We start from the raw sequence: 17,948 nt of genomic DNA, 5'->3' as shown, positions 1-17,948 counted from the left end.
GAGAGGCGAGGCCGGGGAGGAGGCTGTGGGGGAGGGAGAGGCGAGGCTGTTGAAGCTGTGGAGGAGGCTGCGGGTGAGGCTTTGGCAGGCACAGGAGCTGGTCCCGGGCAGGCTCAGAGGCAGGAGAGAGGAGAGCAGAGAAAAAGGATCAAATCCGGGGCCTCCTTGGAGGAACACTCCCTCCAGCCCCCAGACAGAGCTGCAGGGTCAGACAGTGTTCAGGGGAAATGTACTGGGTGTGGGGGCAGGGAAAAAGCAGCCTCAGCTCTTCTCTAAAGACCTTGGAGAAATTTTACACCCAAACTATCTATGTGGGAAAACCCAGGCTGCTGGTACAGATTGTGGTCTCAGAGAAGAGTTCTGCTTGCTATGGGGTGGGGGACCCAGCACCTGCTCACCCCAAGGCAGAGGCAGGGAAAGCCTGAGGTGCTCAGGTGCCTGGGCAGCCTGTTCCCAGTGGAATGTGAATGGGGGATGGATCTATCTGCACACACTGGAGCAGGGATCTCCTCAGCACCCCTGGGAAATCCACTCCATCCCATCGTCCTTGCATGGACGACACCCATGAATCCTGAGACGTGTGAGCAGAGCGGCCGCATGGCAGAGAAGTGGAGCCCTGACTCCAAGAGACAGACAGGGTGGGCATCAGAAGAGGGGCGCAAAACATCCACCAGGCTCGCCAAGAGAGTCAGGAAGAACAGGGTGTGCTGAGGAGCATCAGAGAACAAAACCCTCTCAGAAACCAAGACTGTCGCTGGGGACAAGCAACTCACAGGAAAGCCTGGAAAATGAGGGGGAGGAAGTCTCCTGGAACAAGCAGGCAGGAAAGGAGGGCTCCTGAGGCCTTCACCCCTAAAGACAGCTGGTGTGCGGGGGTGGGCGGGGGAGGCTGCACATCTGAGTGTGAAGGGCATTCGCAGGCCACAGCCCTGCAGGTTCCAAAGGTTCTGCTGTGAGTCGAGGCAGGAGGTGGAGCGGAGCCAGCCCTGGGGAGGACGGATGCCTGAGTGCGGGCTACAGTGTGAGGGGGTGGGGAGGGCAGGGAAGGGGCCCTGGGGCCACACCTGGGGGGTCTCAAGGAGGCAACTCTGCAGCTCCATGTGGACCTCCCTAGCAGCGTCAGGGACAGCCCCTGGGCGGCTGGTGGTAGAGCTGTGTTGGACTGCAGGCGCGGAGGGGCGGCCCCAGGATGAGACGCAGGTGGCAGGAGCTGCTGGCTTCCAGGAGACCAGAGAAAGTGGTTTGATGTTCAGGTTCAAGCTCCAACATCCAGGCCAATGTGCACAGAAAACCTAGAGTCATGAGGATGGAATTCCCAAACCTGGGAACGGAAGTTCCCACACACACACAGCGTCCAGGAAAGGGTACCCGCCATCGGAACCGCCAGTTGACCCAGGGACAGCCCCTGGAGGGCCTGGCCCAGATCAGGACTTGGCCCATGGTCAAGGATTCAGGGCCAGTTGGTTGGGTTTTGCAAAACGGCGCTACAGTTTTTACAACACTGTGTTTGAAAGTAACTTAAAATAGTGCCTTTTGCAAAACTGTGTCATTCTTTCACTGAAAACCTAGCATTTTTATTTTAGGAAGGTTTGAATGACACTAACTTACATTCAGCAAAAACGCTCTAATTCAACATCAATCCACTGGAAACTGCAGAGCAGCGCAGAACGTGAGACAAGTCCCCCACTGACTGCGTAATTATTATTCAGCTGTACACTCTGAATCCGTTATTTCAAATCCAGCTTTTTCCTGATCCCTTGCGTCCCTAACTACGGGGCTTTTGTGACTGGAGTTCCCCTTGGGGAATTCAGAATTCAGGGTTTGTTCTCTCTTCTGTTTCCTTCAAGCACCGAGCCAAGCCCAGGACTGCGCACCAAGGGGGCTTTCATCAGGGCTGCTGAAGGAGACACCAGGGCTCCAGGGGTGGGGTCCAATGCCGTGCAGCACGTGCAGCTCGAGTACCGGCAAGCATGCGTGCAGACTTACGCACCGGCACACACGTTCACCTGCACACACATGCGCATTCGTACACATAGACATCGCTCTCATACATACATGCATACACACTCACCTGCACACATTCACATGCACAGACATTGCCCTCATACACTGATACGTGCACACAGACTCAACTGCAAACGTGCGCATTCACACGCAGACATCACTCTCATACATTCATATACACATGCACACACATTCATCTGCACATACATGTGAACATTCACACACATACACACACCACTCTCATACTCATACACATGCACACACACTCACCTGTAAACGTGCGCATTCACACACACAGACATCACTCTCATACATTCATACACACATGCACACACACTCAACTGCACACACGTGTGCATTCACACAGACATCACTCTCACTCATACACACATGCACATTCATCTGCACATACATGTGAACATTCACACACATACAGACACCACTCTCATACACTCATGCACATGCACACACATTCACCTGCACACGTGCACATTCACACACAGACATCACTCATACACTCACCTGCACACACATGTGCATTCACACAGACATCACTCTCATACATGCACACACACCTCCACACATGTGCATTCACACACATAATCTCATTCATACACACATGTACACACCTGCACAGACGTGCACATTCACAGGCACAGACATCATTCATACACTCATACACACATGCACACACTCCCCTGCACACACATGTGCACATTCAGACACACAGACATCACTTATAGACACACTCACAAATATATACACATTCACCTGCACACACATGCACACATTAACACGCACAGACATCAGTCTCTTACACACACACACATTCACCTGCACACACATGTACACATTCACATGAATACAGGTATCACTCTCATACTTATACACACATGCACACATTCACCTGTACACACGTGCACACATTCACACGCACACATTTTTCTCATGCAGACATACATACATGCACACATTCACCTGCACACACATGCACACATTCACATGAATACAGGTATCACTCTCACTTATACACACATGCACACATTCACCTGTACACACGTGCACACATTCACATGCACACAGACATCGGTCTCATGCAGACACACATACATGCACACATTCACCTGCACACACATGTGCATTTCACACATACACAGCCACATTACATGCATACATCGTCCTCATACATTCACACATGCACTCACACTCACCTTCACACATGTGCACATTCACACACCAGTCATATAGACACACTCATACACACATGCACACATACATGCACACACTCTCATACACATGTACCCACAAGCATCCATGCAGACTCTTGCACAGGTCCACACACTCACCTGCACAAAAATGTGCACACACTCACATGCATACATACATTGCTGTCAAACTCATACACATATATGCACACACACAAACATATGTACACACATATATTCTCATACACATGTACACACATACATATGTAGACACCTATACACGTGCACACTGGCACACATATACAAATACACATGTACACATAGACACAACACTCATACACATGTACACACATGCTGCCACACATGTACACATACATGCACACGATACACACATCCACACACATCCACATGCACCTGCCCGCATGTACATACATGCAATACACACATGTACACAGCACACACACATACGTATTCTCATACACATGCATTCTTGTGCCAGCTGCTCACACACACACACACACAAACCACACACATGCACATGTGCCTACTCTCGAGCATGCACATACACACATGCATGCACACTCACACGTGCATATGTACACACACACGTACACTCTCTCTCACACACTCTCTCTGCACACATACACAGAATGATACACGGTGAGTCTCCACAGACCCAGAGGCCCGCAGGTCTCATGAAGTGGAGGTGACAAAAATTCCAACGTGTCACTGTCATGGGACACTCGGTGTGTGCATGAGACGTACACATGAAAGCATCTCTGAAGGAGGGCTGCTGGAATGAGAGTCCGCCATGGTCCATTTATCACGTGATGAAGCCAAGCAAATTATTCATAGACAAGAAAAGTCACCAGGGTTAGCACTGGGAAATGGAAAATTGCCCCAAGCCATCTATTTTGAAAGTCAGAGCCTGCGCGTGCGCGGGGCTCCCATCTCCCAAGATAGAACAGAGGAGGCAGGGAGCTCGGCCCAACAAGGACACGGGGAGTGAAGGGAAAGGGTGCCAGGAAAGCCACGAAGCCACTGCGGGCCACAGCACCACATCCACCAGGTCACTGCAGCCTGCCGACACTAGAACCTCCGCTCTCTGGCTGTGGCTTCTCAACTCAGCAAAACTGAAAGCCCGACTCTGACTTGGCCTTGATTTATTTTGCTTGGTTCTATATTGGATACCCAATTCCTGTTTCATGGTTCAAACATTTGAAAAACAACCCTCAAGATAAAGCGTGTTCTTCAAAAAGAATTTTAAAAATGTAGAAAGGCAAAATGAAGAACCAAAGCCAGTGATGATCCCACTGCCCCTAAATAACCCAGGCTGCCCTGGGTTGCCACCACCCAGCAAGCCACTTGACGTCCACCCACTCAGCAGGGCCCAGAGTGAGGGGCCCCCAACATCCAGGCTGCCCCTCAACTACGACTGTGCCATGTCTGCACACAACAGCACGGCAAACCCAGGACCCTAAGGGGCCGTCTTTCCTGCACCTAACTGCGTGTCTGAGTGTGGCCCTGGGTATCCAGCAGATGCTGGCTCCTGCAAGCTTCTTAGTGGTGAAAACTTTCTTGTACGTACAGCCTACAGATCAGACAGCTTCCAGAGAAAGCAGGGGCCTGGGCACGCCCACTACACCTGTCAGGGGCCACGCCGTGAATGCATCAGACTCTCGGCCACACGGCCTCTGTCCCGACCACTGGGCCTGGCTCCCCAGGAATGCTGCCCCGAACATCACTCAGGTGAGCGGGTGTGCCCATACTGCAGTAAAACTGTACTTACAGGCAGGCACAGCAGCCTCCATTCACTGCTAATATTCCTGTTTGTGAGTGAAAGATTGAGGGAGCCCTTTCAGATGGCGAGAGGTGTTAGCAACACAGGGAAGGGTGGTCAGAGCATGACGACTTTTAAGACACTGAAAATATGATATCTCAACGTTTTCATTTGCTAATGGCAGATACTTTGAGCGAAAGCACAGCTTTAGGAACTTAAATGAAACAGGAAAATATGGTGATAAAGTCTAATTTTTGTGGTCTGTTTGGGATCTTTGGTTTGGATGTATTCCTCATCACGTAGATGCGCTTTGTCTATAGTCCCGGCTTAAAAGCCAGGAAGAGTTTAGGTCCACAAAGCAAGGGAAAGACATGGCCCTGCAGGGGTGGTGCCAGCGGGCAGCCGGCCAGGCCAATGTCTGCTGACATGCAGCCCTGGAGGGCAGCGGAGGACCCGCGCCTCCCGTCCAAAGGCAGGGCTGCGCCTGGCTCTAGCCAGTTGCTGGCCCTGGGGAGCAGGCCCGCTGGCCGGAGCTTCTGCTTTTCTAAGACTGGCCGGAAGTGGGGATTTTGATGTCAAGTTGCTGGACCTTTATGATGAGGACACCTGTTCCCACTTAGTCCACTTTTAATCAGACCAGTTGGCAGGAGCTGCCCCGGCGGCCACCTGCCCCACAAGCAGCCGTTCCCCTCACTGCTGCTTCTCTTCCACCTAGAAGATAGCCCCTCCCAGGCCCACGGCACCCATGCCAGGTCCAGCTGCCTCTGCATGATGGTCACTAGGTGGGGACCTCCCTAGGCAGGAGGCTTGTGCCACTGTGGTGCCCATTGGTGCAGCCCAAGAGGCCGTCCGCTCACAGCCTGAGGGTCTGGGGGAGGCCACCATGGGCTGGACCAGAGCTGAGGGTCTGAGGCGGGAGGGGTGAGGGGGCTGGCAGTCTCAAAGCCAGGAGAGGGTGCCTGGAAGCCTGACTTCCATCAGCCACAGGGAGCCCCGGCAGGTTCTGGAGCAGAGAAGACCCCGGTGTAGAGGGATGCCTAAGCTCAAGGACATAAAACAGTGGCCACGTGGCCTGCAGAGCCCTGGAAAAGGAAGGCTTAGAGCAGGACCGTGGCGGAGGCGCAGAGAGGGAGGCAGCAGGGAGGCGGCAGGATCCCTGCTGGGAGCGAGCAGCCCTGGTGGACGCTGGGCTCAGAAGGGAGGGACGGATGGGCTAGGGCGGACAGACACAGCCCCACTGTGAGAACAGCTTCCCGCTGTTTGGCCGATGACCCCCATGAGCAGAGCACAGCACGGGTGCAACTTACTTCCTCCACAGGGCCAGGGGCTGCTCGGGTTCCTTCTCCGCAGAGCCCAGGGATGCAACAAGTGCTAGGGGCCAGGCCAGCAGCATCATGGCGGCGGCAACCAGGAGCCGGACCGGGAAGAGCGTCAGCGTCATGAGGGCCACCTGCAGACAGAGGGGGTGTTATCTGGAGAATTCACGCGGGACGCCAGCCAGCTCCCCACCCGGCGGAGGCCAGCCCAGGGGGACAGCGCGCCCTGTGGAGTGGAGAGCTGGGGAGGGGCTGCAGCTGGCACACAGCTGACCAGCGCTGACCCAGGCAGAGTGGCACTGAGCAAGGCTGACCCAGGCTGACTGGCACTGAGCAAGGCTGGCCCAGGCTGACTGGCACTGAGCAAGGCTGACCCAGGCAGAGTGGCACTGAGCAAGGCTGACCCAGGCTGACTGGCACTGAGCAAGGCTGACCCAGTCAGCAAAGCTGACTGGTGCTGGTGCTGACCAGCCCTGACCGAGGCTGGCTGACACCCTCCATGCCCACTACCAGCTTCCTGCCTCCTTACAGGAGCCGCCATGCAAGTGCCTTGGGAACCACACAGTGGAGCTCCCTCCTACAAATTCAAGGGCCCCTCTGACCCATGGTACATGCCCCCAGGCAGCTCTGTCCCCCAGGATGCACTCCCCACCCCCCAGGCCTCACTCAGCAGTTTCCCCTGAAATCGTTTAGGTGGACGTTATAGTGTGTACGCCGGCCTAGGCAGTGTTGGTGACATGGGGAGGTAGCTGGCCTGGAGCTTGCAAGGTTGGCCCTCGGACCACAAAGACGGCAGAATTAAGGTGTGGCTTTCCAGCCCGTGGAAGACCCAGTGTAGGTGAGTGGACTGGCAGGAGGGCAGTGGCCTAGGACAGTATGGGGGCTCAGGAAGGCCCCAAGCCAGGGCAGGCTGAGGCTACAGGATCCCAGGCAGCCCAGGGTCTGAGGATGGAGGTCTCTCTGGGAGGCGGGAGGCCTCCGTGCAGAGGGGCCGGGGACGTTGGGTGAGGGGAAGCACCAGTCCTGTGGGGCAGGTTTTGTGCACAGAAGACAGAGAAGACTGAGGAGACACAGAGGGCAGCGGGCTCCCCTCGCGGCAGCCATCCCTAATTTCTGACACCTGTCATGACCGCTCCCACTGTTTCCTGGGTTTGTCCCTAGATTCTTCTGGGTTCTCAACTGAGACCAGCAGAGCCCAAGAGAAACTTAATGCCGGCCACATGCGTCATTTTAAATTTTCGAGGGGCCACATTGAAAGGTAATGATGATTTAATATACAGTTCATTTTGGCCAATATATCTGAAATATCATTTCCACACATACTCAACGTAGAAGCTGCTCCTGGCTGGTTTGCGTTTTCTCACGCTGTCTTGGATGTGCAGTGTGCATTTCACTGTCACGGCCCACGCCATCTGTGTCTCCACCCCGTCAGAGTCCAGTGGTCACGCCAGCCTGTCGGGCGCAGATCTAAACGAGGTTTGCTTTGCGAGAGATGACGATCTCTGATGTCACTCTCCTTCCTCTGCTCCAGGGGCTGCTCCTCACCCCGGCTGGGCCCCGCCTCAGCATCACGCTCACTGTGCCCAGCAACCACAAACCTGTTATCCCGCCACTGGTGACAAGTGTCACTGTTCAGCATCGTGCTACTGGCACTCAGCAAACGCCCTTTGCTGCTGGGAAACCTTCCCTGGCCTCGTCCTTCACAAGTTTTGTTTTGCTTTAAATCATGACTGGGGGGTGCTGAGCCTTATCAGAGGTCTTTCCCACCTCTATGGGAGAACCGCGTGCTGTTCCTCACTTTGCCTTACAACCAAGGTCTCTGATGGCGAGAGCTGCCTTCAGTGCTATGCGGCTCCCAGTTAGGGCTGTTTCTTGAAAGGGATTGCTGGGTTTGCTGGCTAACAGGTGCTCAGGACTGTCGCCACCAGCTGTTAAGTAAGACGCGCCTGTCACTTCCTCCCGGCGGCTTCCTCGTGTGGTCACCTTATGAAACCAGTGCGCGGCCGTGCCCACGGGCAGCTCCTGCTTGTGGCTTCACTGCACCCAGCCCCACTGTGCAGGGTCTCTCCTTTTTCTTGGGTTAATCTCACTGTTGTTGTCAATGAGGAAATCGCTCCTGGAAGGTTTCGGCGTATTTTCCCCTCCTGCTACCAACCTCTCCCAGCTGCCTTTCAGATAACGGAGTAACGCTGCCCACCACACTCTCCTGCGGATTTACACCAAGCCTGCTCTCTGGTTTCATTTCTAATGTTATCTGTGTCTGCCTACCAAAACTTCTAAGCTGACATCACCAGATACTTTTCTATTTCATTAATCTGTTTACAGAACCACTTTAGATTTGTTCATTCTCTCTGTTGTGATCAAATCATACTAATTTCGGCTCTTACGAGTTCCTCTTTCTTCTGCTTTGAATTTAGTCAAATGTTCTTTTTAACTTCTTGACGGAAAAGCCTGCATGTTATTTTCAGAAATACCTTATTTCCTGATACTCACATTTAGAACACAGCTTCCCTTGAGGACCACTCAATTTAATCCACGAGTCTACGGGCAGCTTTCCTTTATCTGTAAAATTTAGTTTTAACTATCGCGTCCTTTCCCATCTTTTGTTGCTGTTTCATATTTTGTTGCAGGGGAGGAGGATGCAGCCTTGGCCTTCAGCCCACCTAGGCATGGCTCCAGGGCCGCAGGCTGGGAAGATGCCGCTCCGGAGAGGCCGCTGCAGAGCACACGAGCCTGGCTCTGCTGTTAAAGCCAACAGCTGGCCGTCTCTTCCCGACGCGCACAGAAACGAAGTTACTGCGCAAGTTTATTTCTTATTCCCATAAATTGTTCTTAGAACCTGTTGGCTTCCTGGCACACACCATGAAGCGGTGGTAACCAGCACTAAGAGAACGTCTCAGAAGTTCCCTACTCCGACCCCGTGACCATAGTGCTCTCTGCCCACAGCCTGCTTCCCTCCACTGCCAGCGTGGCAGCCAATCCCACTACCAACACTGCTTCCACCACAGACAGTGGAATAAAATCACAGTAACCCATGGCATTCCTGAACCAGCACCAACTGCCAGGCCATTCCATCCCCAAACAACACCGGCACAAATGAGACCTGGGTGGCCAGGCCCTGCCTGCATCCGATGGTCAAGCTGATGGTTCCTTAGCAAATGGGGTTCACTGGGCCACCCAGAGGGGGATGCATTGCAGGACCATGTGAATCCCTGTGCCGGCTCCTGTGTGCGTCGGGGAAGACTGCACGACCACATGACCTTTGCCCCACACATCCCTGCGCCTGCTCCTGTGATCATGGGGAAGACTGCGTGACCCCCTGAACCTCGGCCCACACGTCTGTGCACCTGCTCCTTCGTGCACAGGGAAGACTGCGTGAACACGTTATCTACTGTGCCTGACCACGTGACCCTCCCCACCCGTCAGTTCGCCTGCTCCTGTGGGGTCCCGGAAGGCTGCGAGACCGTGTGACCCTCCACCCACACATCCATGCGCCTGCTTGTGGTGCAGTGGGGGAATGCAGCCGGTGCTTCTGAGCTCAGTGGCAGCTGCGAGAGGGGCCTGTGAGCCACAGTTGCAATCGCTGACCATCAGCAACCAGGGCTGATGAGTGGAGGGTGGAGATGGAACACGGCCAGTGAGGAGCTCCCAAGGCCTCCGGCAGTGCTATGAAAACTGCTTGGAGGGGGCCTCCAGGAGCCCCAGGCAGGAGGAGGTGCAATGCTCCTGGTGAAGAGCCCGGGCATCCCCACGGCTCTGCCTTTTCCCTCACCCAGCTCTAGGCCTGTGTGCTCTTTCTCTGCCAGGCTTGGCCTGCCCACAGGAGCCGGGCGCCCTGACCAAGGGGAACAGGACTGGGGAGCCTGCTGTGGCTCCTTCCAGAAGCTTCTGTGCTCCCAGCATCTTCTGTCCACCTGTCTTCCCTACAGGCCCCACCCCTGCATCCAGCCTCAGGCCTACCCACTGGGTTCCCTCCACTCCTCATGCCCCCAAGCCCTGGTGCAGATGGGTTTGGATGGACTCTGTGGCCCCTGAGCCATGAGAGGCCAGTGTGGCAGAGATGCAGATAGAAGCTGGCTGGGGCGGCTGCGGCTGCCAAGCCCTTCCGTGCTGGCAGGGGTGGCAAAGGGAGGTGCTGGGCAGGCAAAGTGTTCTTAGAAAATCCTGGCCAGACCAGAAACTCCCAGAACCAAGGCCCTCCAAGGAAGGGGGCTGGCCATGCAGTCTCCCAGGCAGCGTCACTGGAGACTCAGGGCGCCAGTGGCTGCACTGGGCACAGCCATTCCTCCCCGAGGCAGCTTGGCAGCGGCCAGAGAGAAAAAGCACACGTGTACAGACCGGAAGCCATAGGGACGCCTGGCAGAGAGGGCAGGGTTTATAGCATAATCCTCACCCAAGCGAGGCCCCGCACCCTCTCCCCACCCAAGTGAGGCCCCACATCCTCTCCCCACCCAAGTGAGGCCCCGCACCCTCTCCCCACCCAAATGATGCCCGGCACCCTGGTTCAGAGGCTCACATGGAAGCCCCCTTGGTGTCTTCACCAAAGGCAGCAGGGGCAGTGAGTGGCCCAAGATATCACTGCAAGTCGTGGACAGGGACAAGCAGACTGTCACGTGGACAAGGAGGGCAGCTGTGGGGAGCTGGAGCAGCCACCGGGCAGTGTGGCCAGAGGCTGGATGGGGAGAGAGGGAGGGACTCCGGAGGGAGAACACGGCCCATGCTTCCAGTGACCATAGGTTGGGCCACCACGTGGCAGCTAACTGGGGATGATGATGCTGTGGATGCCTGCGGACGCCGAGACCTGCACTGTGGCCCTCCCAAGACAAGCTGCTGATGGCTGTGGACCAGACCGGCTGTCACCACAGGAGCCTGATCACCCTGAGAAACGCCAGTTGGAGGAAGCAATGTGGTCACTGTGTGTGAGCCGTAAGTGAGGGTGTATAGCATGATCCTTTGAGGAACTGTGTCTGAAGTCTGAGGCTGAGTTACTTCAGCTACTTGAAAGTTGGCTACAATAAACTGTCCCTTTACAAAAGAAGGGGCATGTATGAGCATTGACAGAGACACAGTACGTTACGTGCTGAGCGGCCAATTTAACTTGGACTTGAACTTCCTGTCCTAACCTGGCACCTTTCCCCAAGCGTCCCCAGCATCCTCAGGATGTCCAGGCAATGAGCTGCCCACATGCACAGAGAGCTTTGGTATGGACTGTGGCCGCTAAATACCAGCTCCCAGCAGAAGGCCCAGGGCTCCTCAGCCAGGCTTGTTCCAGGTCATGGGGGGGAAATGCAGAGATGAAGCTGGGACAGCATGGCGCAGCCCATATCAGGGAAGCTGGCGGAGGCTCGGCGTGGGGGCTCCCAGCACCATGGTGTAGCCCACATCAGGGAAGCTGGTGGAGGCTGGGCGTCGGGGCTCCCAGCACCATGGCACGGCCCATATCAGGGAAGCTGGCGGAGGCTGGGTGTGGGGGCTCCCAGCACCATGGCGCAGCCCACATCAGGGAAGCTGGCAGAGCTCATGTCCTGAGGGCTGGCTCGGGCCTACCCAGCTCTCACACACTTGGGGACAGGTCCAGCAGCAGCCAATGCCAAGCCTGGTGCAGGAGCAGCACGGCAGCCCAGTGGGAACCCACCCTCTCTGGGTCTAGATGCAACACCCAGCTTCCAGAAAACCCCGATGACAACAAGAAGCTTCAATCAATCAGAAAATGCAGAGAGCGCCACAACACACAAAACTCCACAAAACAGCCCAAATCCATCGTCGCAAACAAGCAGGAGCTGGAGGACCCTCTTAATCCACGGGCACCAGAGCCCCGAGAGAGCTCGTTCACGCTCCACTTTGTGGGGACAAAGAAGGTGCCCTCTCTATCAACCCAGAGGAGGTCCTTGGCAGACACCAGATCCGCCGGCACCTGGGGCTTCAGCCTCCAGAACGGTGGGAAATCCGTGTCTGCTGTTGAGGGCCCACCCTGTCTGTGGTCCTTAGTGACAGCAGCCACGCCAAGCAGGGTGGGCACAGTGGGAGTTCACGTGACCCGGCCTGGCCATACACCATCCTTCTCTGGGCTGGGGACAGGTCTGGGGCCCACTGTATTATGACTGCTTTGGTGTTCTGGGTTGAATTTTGATCCCCTTCCCCACTTCCTGTTGACGTCTTGACCCCCAGAACTCCAGAAGTGACTGTTTGGAGATGGGTCTTTTTTAAAGAGATGATTCAGGTAGACAGAGGTCACGTGGAGGCCGTGATCCAACCTGCCTGCTGTCCTTATAAGAAGAGATGAGGACAGACACCCACGGAGGGCGGCCCTGTGAGGACGCAGGGAGAAGACGCCATCTGTAAGCCCAGGAGAGGCCCCAGGAGGAAGCAGTCCTGCCGTACCTAGGTCTCGGACTGCAGCCTCCGGATGGTGAGAGAACAATGTCTGTGGTTTAAGCCAGGTCTGGGGCACTTTATGACGGAAGCCTGAGCCAAGAAAGGTATTTGACATGTTTGAAATTTCCCATAACAGACGGTATAAAAGTGATGATTCTTGTTTTAAATGTAAACAGGCCCAACCTAATGCTGGCCTGGAATTCTCTAGAACTAGTCTGAGTGAAGGCACCGGTGGCCACAATGCCCAGGCCCAGCTTCCTGACGTCAGGCAGCTGGCAAACCCCTCCCTCATCTCTGCCAAGGTCACTAGTGCCATCAGCAGTTCCGGGCCCCGGCATCGCCCGGCGTTTCACGCTCAGTGCTAAACCCAGAGACACGAGGGTCTCCAGAGAACATGTGGTCCCTCCCATGTGCACGCCTACCATTGTAGCATCCGACAACGTCGCGGCTCCTCTGAGCCCAAGCGCTAGAGATGCCACGCTACAGTGCCCCAGCCAGCAAGAGGAGCTCTGGTGCACCCGCAACAAGGTGGGGGTGGGGGAAGCTGCCCAAAAGAGGTGGGCCTGGAGCCTTGGAGGGTGCGGGGTTGTGTCACCCAACACAGGCCGTGAGGGCAGATACCGAGCGCCAGCCACTCCCAAGCTCCACGGTCTGCACGGTGGAGGCAGCTCACAGGAATGCTCCTCCTGAAGGTGCAGCCAACATTGCTGCTTTAATTCTGGAGAAAAAATTCTCCTGATTCCACAGGATATGTGACAGTGCATCTGCAGATCTACAAAAGAATGTCCGCTCCTCCCACGGTGAGGGTGTGCGGCAGCGCACACGGGTGCCTGCTGTCCAGAGGCTGCCACGGCCTCATCCTGGCCGTCTCTGCTTCTCAGACGCCTCCGATTCATTCATGGAAACAGAGAGAGACTGTGCTCACAGAGCACCCCATCCCTGCGCACCATCCTTGGAGGACACCAAAAGGCAAAGAGACCCAGAGACTGGGAGGAAAAGGAAGGGTGGGAAGGCATGGGGGTGGGGCTTGCAGGCTGCTCCTCGGAGGCAGCGAGGGGTCAGGGCCAATGGCCCTCATCCCGTAGCATGACCCGGGAGCCCAGGTGCTGCACAGCCAGGGAGGGAGGGAGGTGCTCAGTGGAAACAGGGAGAGGTGGCTTCTGGGGAAGGTGAAACAGATCCTGGTGAAACACCTCGCTGCCAAAAGAACCTGCACTGGGCTGGGCTGCCTGGGAGCACCCACCCTTCTGGTGAGCCCCAGGAGGTGCTCCTGTGTCTGAGAAGGCTCTGCACCCTCCTCCTTTGAGAAGCTCCACTGGCTCAAAACAGGAAGAGAAGAGCAGGTGCATGGAGGGCGGGCACTGGCCTCCCGTCACAACCCGTCCAGGGCACGGTGTGGGCAGAGGATGCTGGTGATGCCGGGGCTCAGCAGGAGACACCTCTTGGGGCACCTCTCTAGTGGTTCTTCCACCAAGAGCCCAGGTACGACCTGTTCCGCTCAGGGCAAGGCGCCTCAAGGGGGCTGGAGGGGAGAGAGGTCCTCGCTGAGACTGGTGCCAGGTGTCCCAGGAGTTGAGCACATGGGCTGGGCAATCGGGAAGGTGGCCCCAGGCTGCGGATTTTGTTGCTAGTGGCAGCAGGGCAGGATGCCACCCAGGGTGCCACTGGGGGCAGGTGAATCAGAAGTCACCTGTGTGACAAGCATCTCTAGCCAGTCAAGAGAGAAGCTCCGAGACACAAAGGGCCCCAGGGGTGGACCCTGAGGTGTAGGCGAGGTGACCACACAGGGCACCGGGGATGGATCCCAAGGCGGGTGAGTTGAGGTCAGACGCAGCACAGGGCTGGTGCCTTGTGCCACCGGGTCAACGTTCAATTGCAACCCAAGCATTTTTGAGGCTCACGGTCCCAGGGGAACACGCAGAGGTGCGTGATGAGGGAGTGAAGTCATGCACTAGGTGGGGCCTGGGTTGAGAGCTCACAACACCGTGAGGGGCTCCCAGGCCCAGCACCCCCCAAGCCGGCCTCCAGCCAACAGCACTGAGGCCCACAGCCTCCAGAACTAGCAGGGGCCCTGACCTGTGGGTCCCACAACCCCTGAGGACACTGCAGCCTGGGACACAGAGGCACCGTGGCCACCCTCGGATGCTGAGGGGACGCACCCAGAGGCCCCAGCCTGCGCCCCAGTCCAAAAACCCAGACCACTGGGCAGCAGCCGGCGCGAGCTGCTCATGGACACTGCCAAATAGAAGGAAAGGCCAGTGGGGCCCGAAGAAGTGGTGTAAGGAACAATACAGCTCTCTAACAGCCAGCCCCAAATAACCCACCCAGAATGGAGTGCGTATGGCACTCCAGAATTCACTGAGCGGGATGCAGAGATGGGTAAGGCCAGGCCGCATTTCCCCATGTCATCCAGAAGGTGACCTCACTCTCAGAGGGGAAGGCAGAGAAAATCCCACCAGGGGATGTAGCCGTGTGCCCCAGGAGGCTGGTGCAACCCCAGAGAGCAAAAACACCCACCCACTGTGGAAAGCCTTGTACCAGTGGGGAAAGTGAGGCCAGAGGGGACAACAGGGCAGCCTTCCCAGGTGGTCACAGGTCAGTGCACAAGCCAGGGCTGCAGGGTGGCTGGCGTGCAGGGGCTGCCCTGGGGGAGGTGGGTGGGTGTCGGGGTATCCACAAGCTTGGGACCCCCCGACTCTGTGCACTCTCAAGCCCTTGGACGGTGGCCAATACCCCCACACTGACACCCTCAGATGCTACTCAGTCCCCGCAGGTGTGCAGGGCTGGCGGGTGACCTACCACCCTGCCAGCTGATGTCCCAAACCCAGCCCCACGCAGCCCCGCTCCAGCCTTCCCTTCTCAGGGTACTGCCATTCCTATGGCCCACTTTCTCTCTCCCCAACTCCTGTTGGGCCTCCTCCAAAATGGACCCAGCACCCACTCCCTCAGGTGGCCTCCTAGCCTTCTGCCTCTGGGGCCACTAAGGCTGGCTGGCTCTTCTGCTGGGGAGAGGGGCCCCTATCTGGCAGGGCAGCTGGAGCGCTGGATGTGCAGGCCCACTGGGGAAGCCAGGGCTCCTCCGGAAGCGAAGGGAATGGCAGCTTCTGGGGCCAGCTCGTGCCGTCCTCAAAGGCCACCCCGGGCGTCTGGCCTCAGTCACCTCCAGACTCCCCTGAGAGGCCCTGGGGACAGGGTCACGGGCTTCCTGAAGCAGATTAAAGTGGTGACAGGCAGAAGGTGCAGGGGGTGAGCTGGACCCACTACCCAGGGAGCAATCTTGGTCACTCTTTTTGTTGCTTATGAATTAACGGAAAGCAAGCTATTTGTCACCTGATTTAGATGAGACACAATCCCCCAGAACAGAATGAGCAGAGGGCCCTGGGCAGTGTGAGGCCCCACACAGACTTCACAGACTCACAGAGCCGCTTGGGAATGCTTCAGATCCTAGGACCGCTCTCGACATGGGCAGGAGGGAAAAGTTACATCTAATTTCATTTTGCTTTTTCCTTTTAGAGAAAGAACGACTTTTGAAAGCGCAGCAGTTCTCTCAGGCATCCCAGCGGAGGCGGCAGTCACGCCCTCCGCATCGGAGACTGGCGGGAGCTTCGGGACTTACCGACTCCGTCCAGCACCCACAGACACCACCAAAGGAGGGCAGCGGCAGGAAACGCCCTCCTTTCCCGTCTCCCCCAATCACCAAAACACCTTTATTCATGCCTTCTGGCCCAAATCAAACGCTGCATTTAAATACGGAATCAGCCATCACGCCCACAATTAATTCTGAGTTACAATACTGAAAGCAGACGTGAATACGGAAAACTGGCACCGTGAAGCACGCTGCAGGCTCGCGCCACATGCAGCCTTCGGAGCCCAGGGCACCTCAGGAACCACGGATCCCAGGTGAGGCCTGCAGGAGGTGGGAGGGGCTGCCAGGAGCGCCCGCCGTCCGCAGGGACACTTTCATCAGGAGGAACGACTTATTTTTACTGGGTATTCCCACTTCTGTTGTGTAATTTGCTCATTTACATGAACGTGTATAAAGCTTTTGCCAAATTTGCAGTGGGTTTCTTTGTGTTTTTCTCCCTGGCCTGTGAACACCCATTGTTTCCTTGACCTGAGATTTCAGCCACGTCACACTCCGGAGCTTCTCGCCCCCACCCCGTGTGACTCCAAGGAGGATCTGTGCCTCCCGACGGGAACCGCTCCCCCAGAGCCCGTGCTTACGGCTATATATAAAGCTGTTTCTTCTCTGCTCTCCCACTCACATCTAAAATTAAACATAGCTTTTCTAAAACTGAACTATTTTTCCTTTCAAACCCTCAACCAGCCGCACCAGCTCATGCTGCTGTCATCGCTACTCCGCAGTCCTCACCAGAACCCTCAGCACCGGCGCCTTCGAGGTAAGTGTATTCAGCAATTCCCTCTGAATTTGCAAATCGGCCCCGCAGCCCCACACAGCTCAGTGATTTCCCTAGACCACTCTATTTTCCATCCACTGACGTCTTCCAGGGATGCTGCACCCTTCTGAACGGGATCAAAGCCAGTCTGCTCTTGGGCATTCCTGCAACATGACACCCTATGACCGGGAAACCCCCACCAACACCCAAGCAGCTGCCCTGTGAGTCCAGGATACAGGGAAGGCCTGGGACCGCTGGCACAGGCAAGGTCACCAGGATGCCCTGGCATCACGCAGGCAGCACCCTGGGGTGACACTGACACCGCTCGGGCTGCTGGCGCGTGACCTGGAGGGCAGGGGGCTTGGCGGGGTGCGAGTGTCTCTGGAGCAGAGACCGCTCTCTGCAGCTCAGCAACATCATCCCACAGACACTCGAGGGGGTCACACTGCCCCGGCCCAAGAGCACCCCCACAGGAGCGCCTCCCTCTCGCTCTCTATCCCGGCAGCACCCAGTGTCTGTGCCTCTTGCAGAATCGTACCCCAACCTCTGGGGAAGCACCCTGCAGGCACCCGAGAAGACACAGCTTGCGGAAGTGCCCAGGGAGGGCCACATCTCGACTCTTCACCTCGTGTGCTACAAACGCAGATTCCTGGACACCTTGTCACCTTGGGAATGAGGCTGTGCCCTGCAGGCTGGCTCCCTCGGGCCCCCCCGAGCTAGCTACGGCCTACGAATTCACCTGGATCTTCCTCCCATCAGGGCTGCTGCTGTCTGCACTGGGGGCGCCCTAAAGCCCTGGCTCACGCCTGCGACCCCGCACAGGGCACGATGCCCACACACAGTTGGGGTGTGTAAGTCACTGAGTACAAAG

General features: G+C 56.5%; 1 protein-coding gene and 1 long non-coding RNA gene across 2 annotated transcripts in view; both read right to left on the bottom strand.

Moving 5' to 3' along the window:
* LPCAT1 (lysophosphatidylcholine acyltransferase 1) overlaps nucleotides 1-17,948 on the bottom strand; it is a 66,347-nt gene that overhangs the window by 39,621 nt on the left and 8,778 nt on the right. Inside the window, exon 2 of the mRNA XM_032279149.1 lies at nucleotides 6,297-6,439. Coding sequence (XP_032135040.1) covers nucleotides 6,297-6,439 — 143 coding nt within the window. The remainder of the gene's footprint in view (nucleotides 1-6,296; nucleotides 6,440-17,948) is intronic.
* On the bottom strand, nucleotides 7,557-10,030 carry LOC116552417. The gene is made up of 2 exons (XR_004269374.1): nucleotides 9,653-10,030; nucleotides 7,557-9,588 (listed from the first exon to the last, which is right to left on the bottom strand). It is a non-coding gene; the product is annotated as an uncharacterized LOC116552417 (long non-coding RNA).

Source organism: Sapajus apella, unplaced genomic scaffold (genome assembly GCF_009761245.1).
Source record: "Sapajus apella isolate SASKATOON/1434 unplaced genomic scaffold, GSC_monkey_1.0 scaffold11, whole genome shotgun sequence".
Taxonomy (NCBI): Eukaryota; Metazoa; Chordata; class Mammalia; order Primates; family Cebidae; genus Sapajus; species Sapajus apella.
The sequence above is the reverse complement of the archived record's forward strand: the minus strand, read 5'-3'. Positions and strand labels throughout refer to the sequence as shown.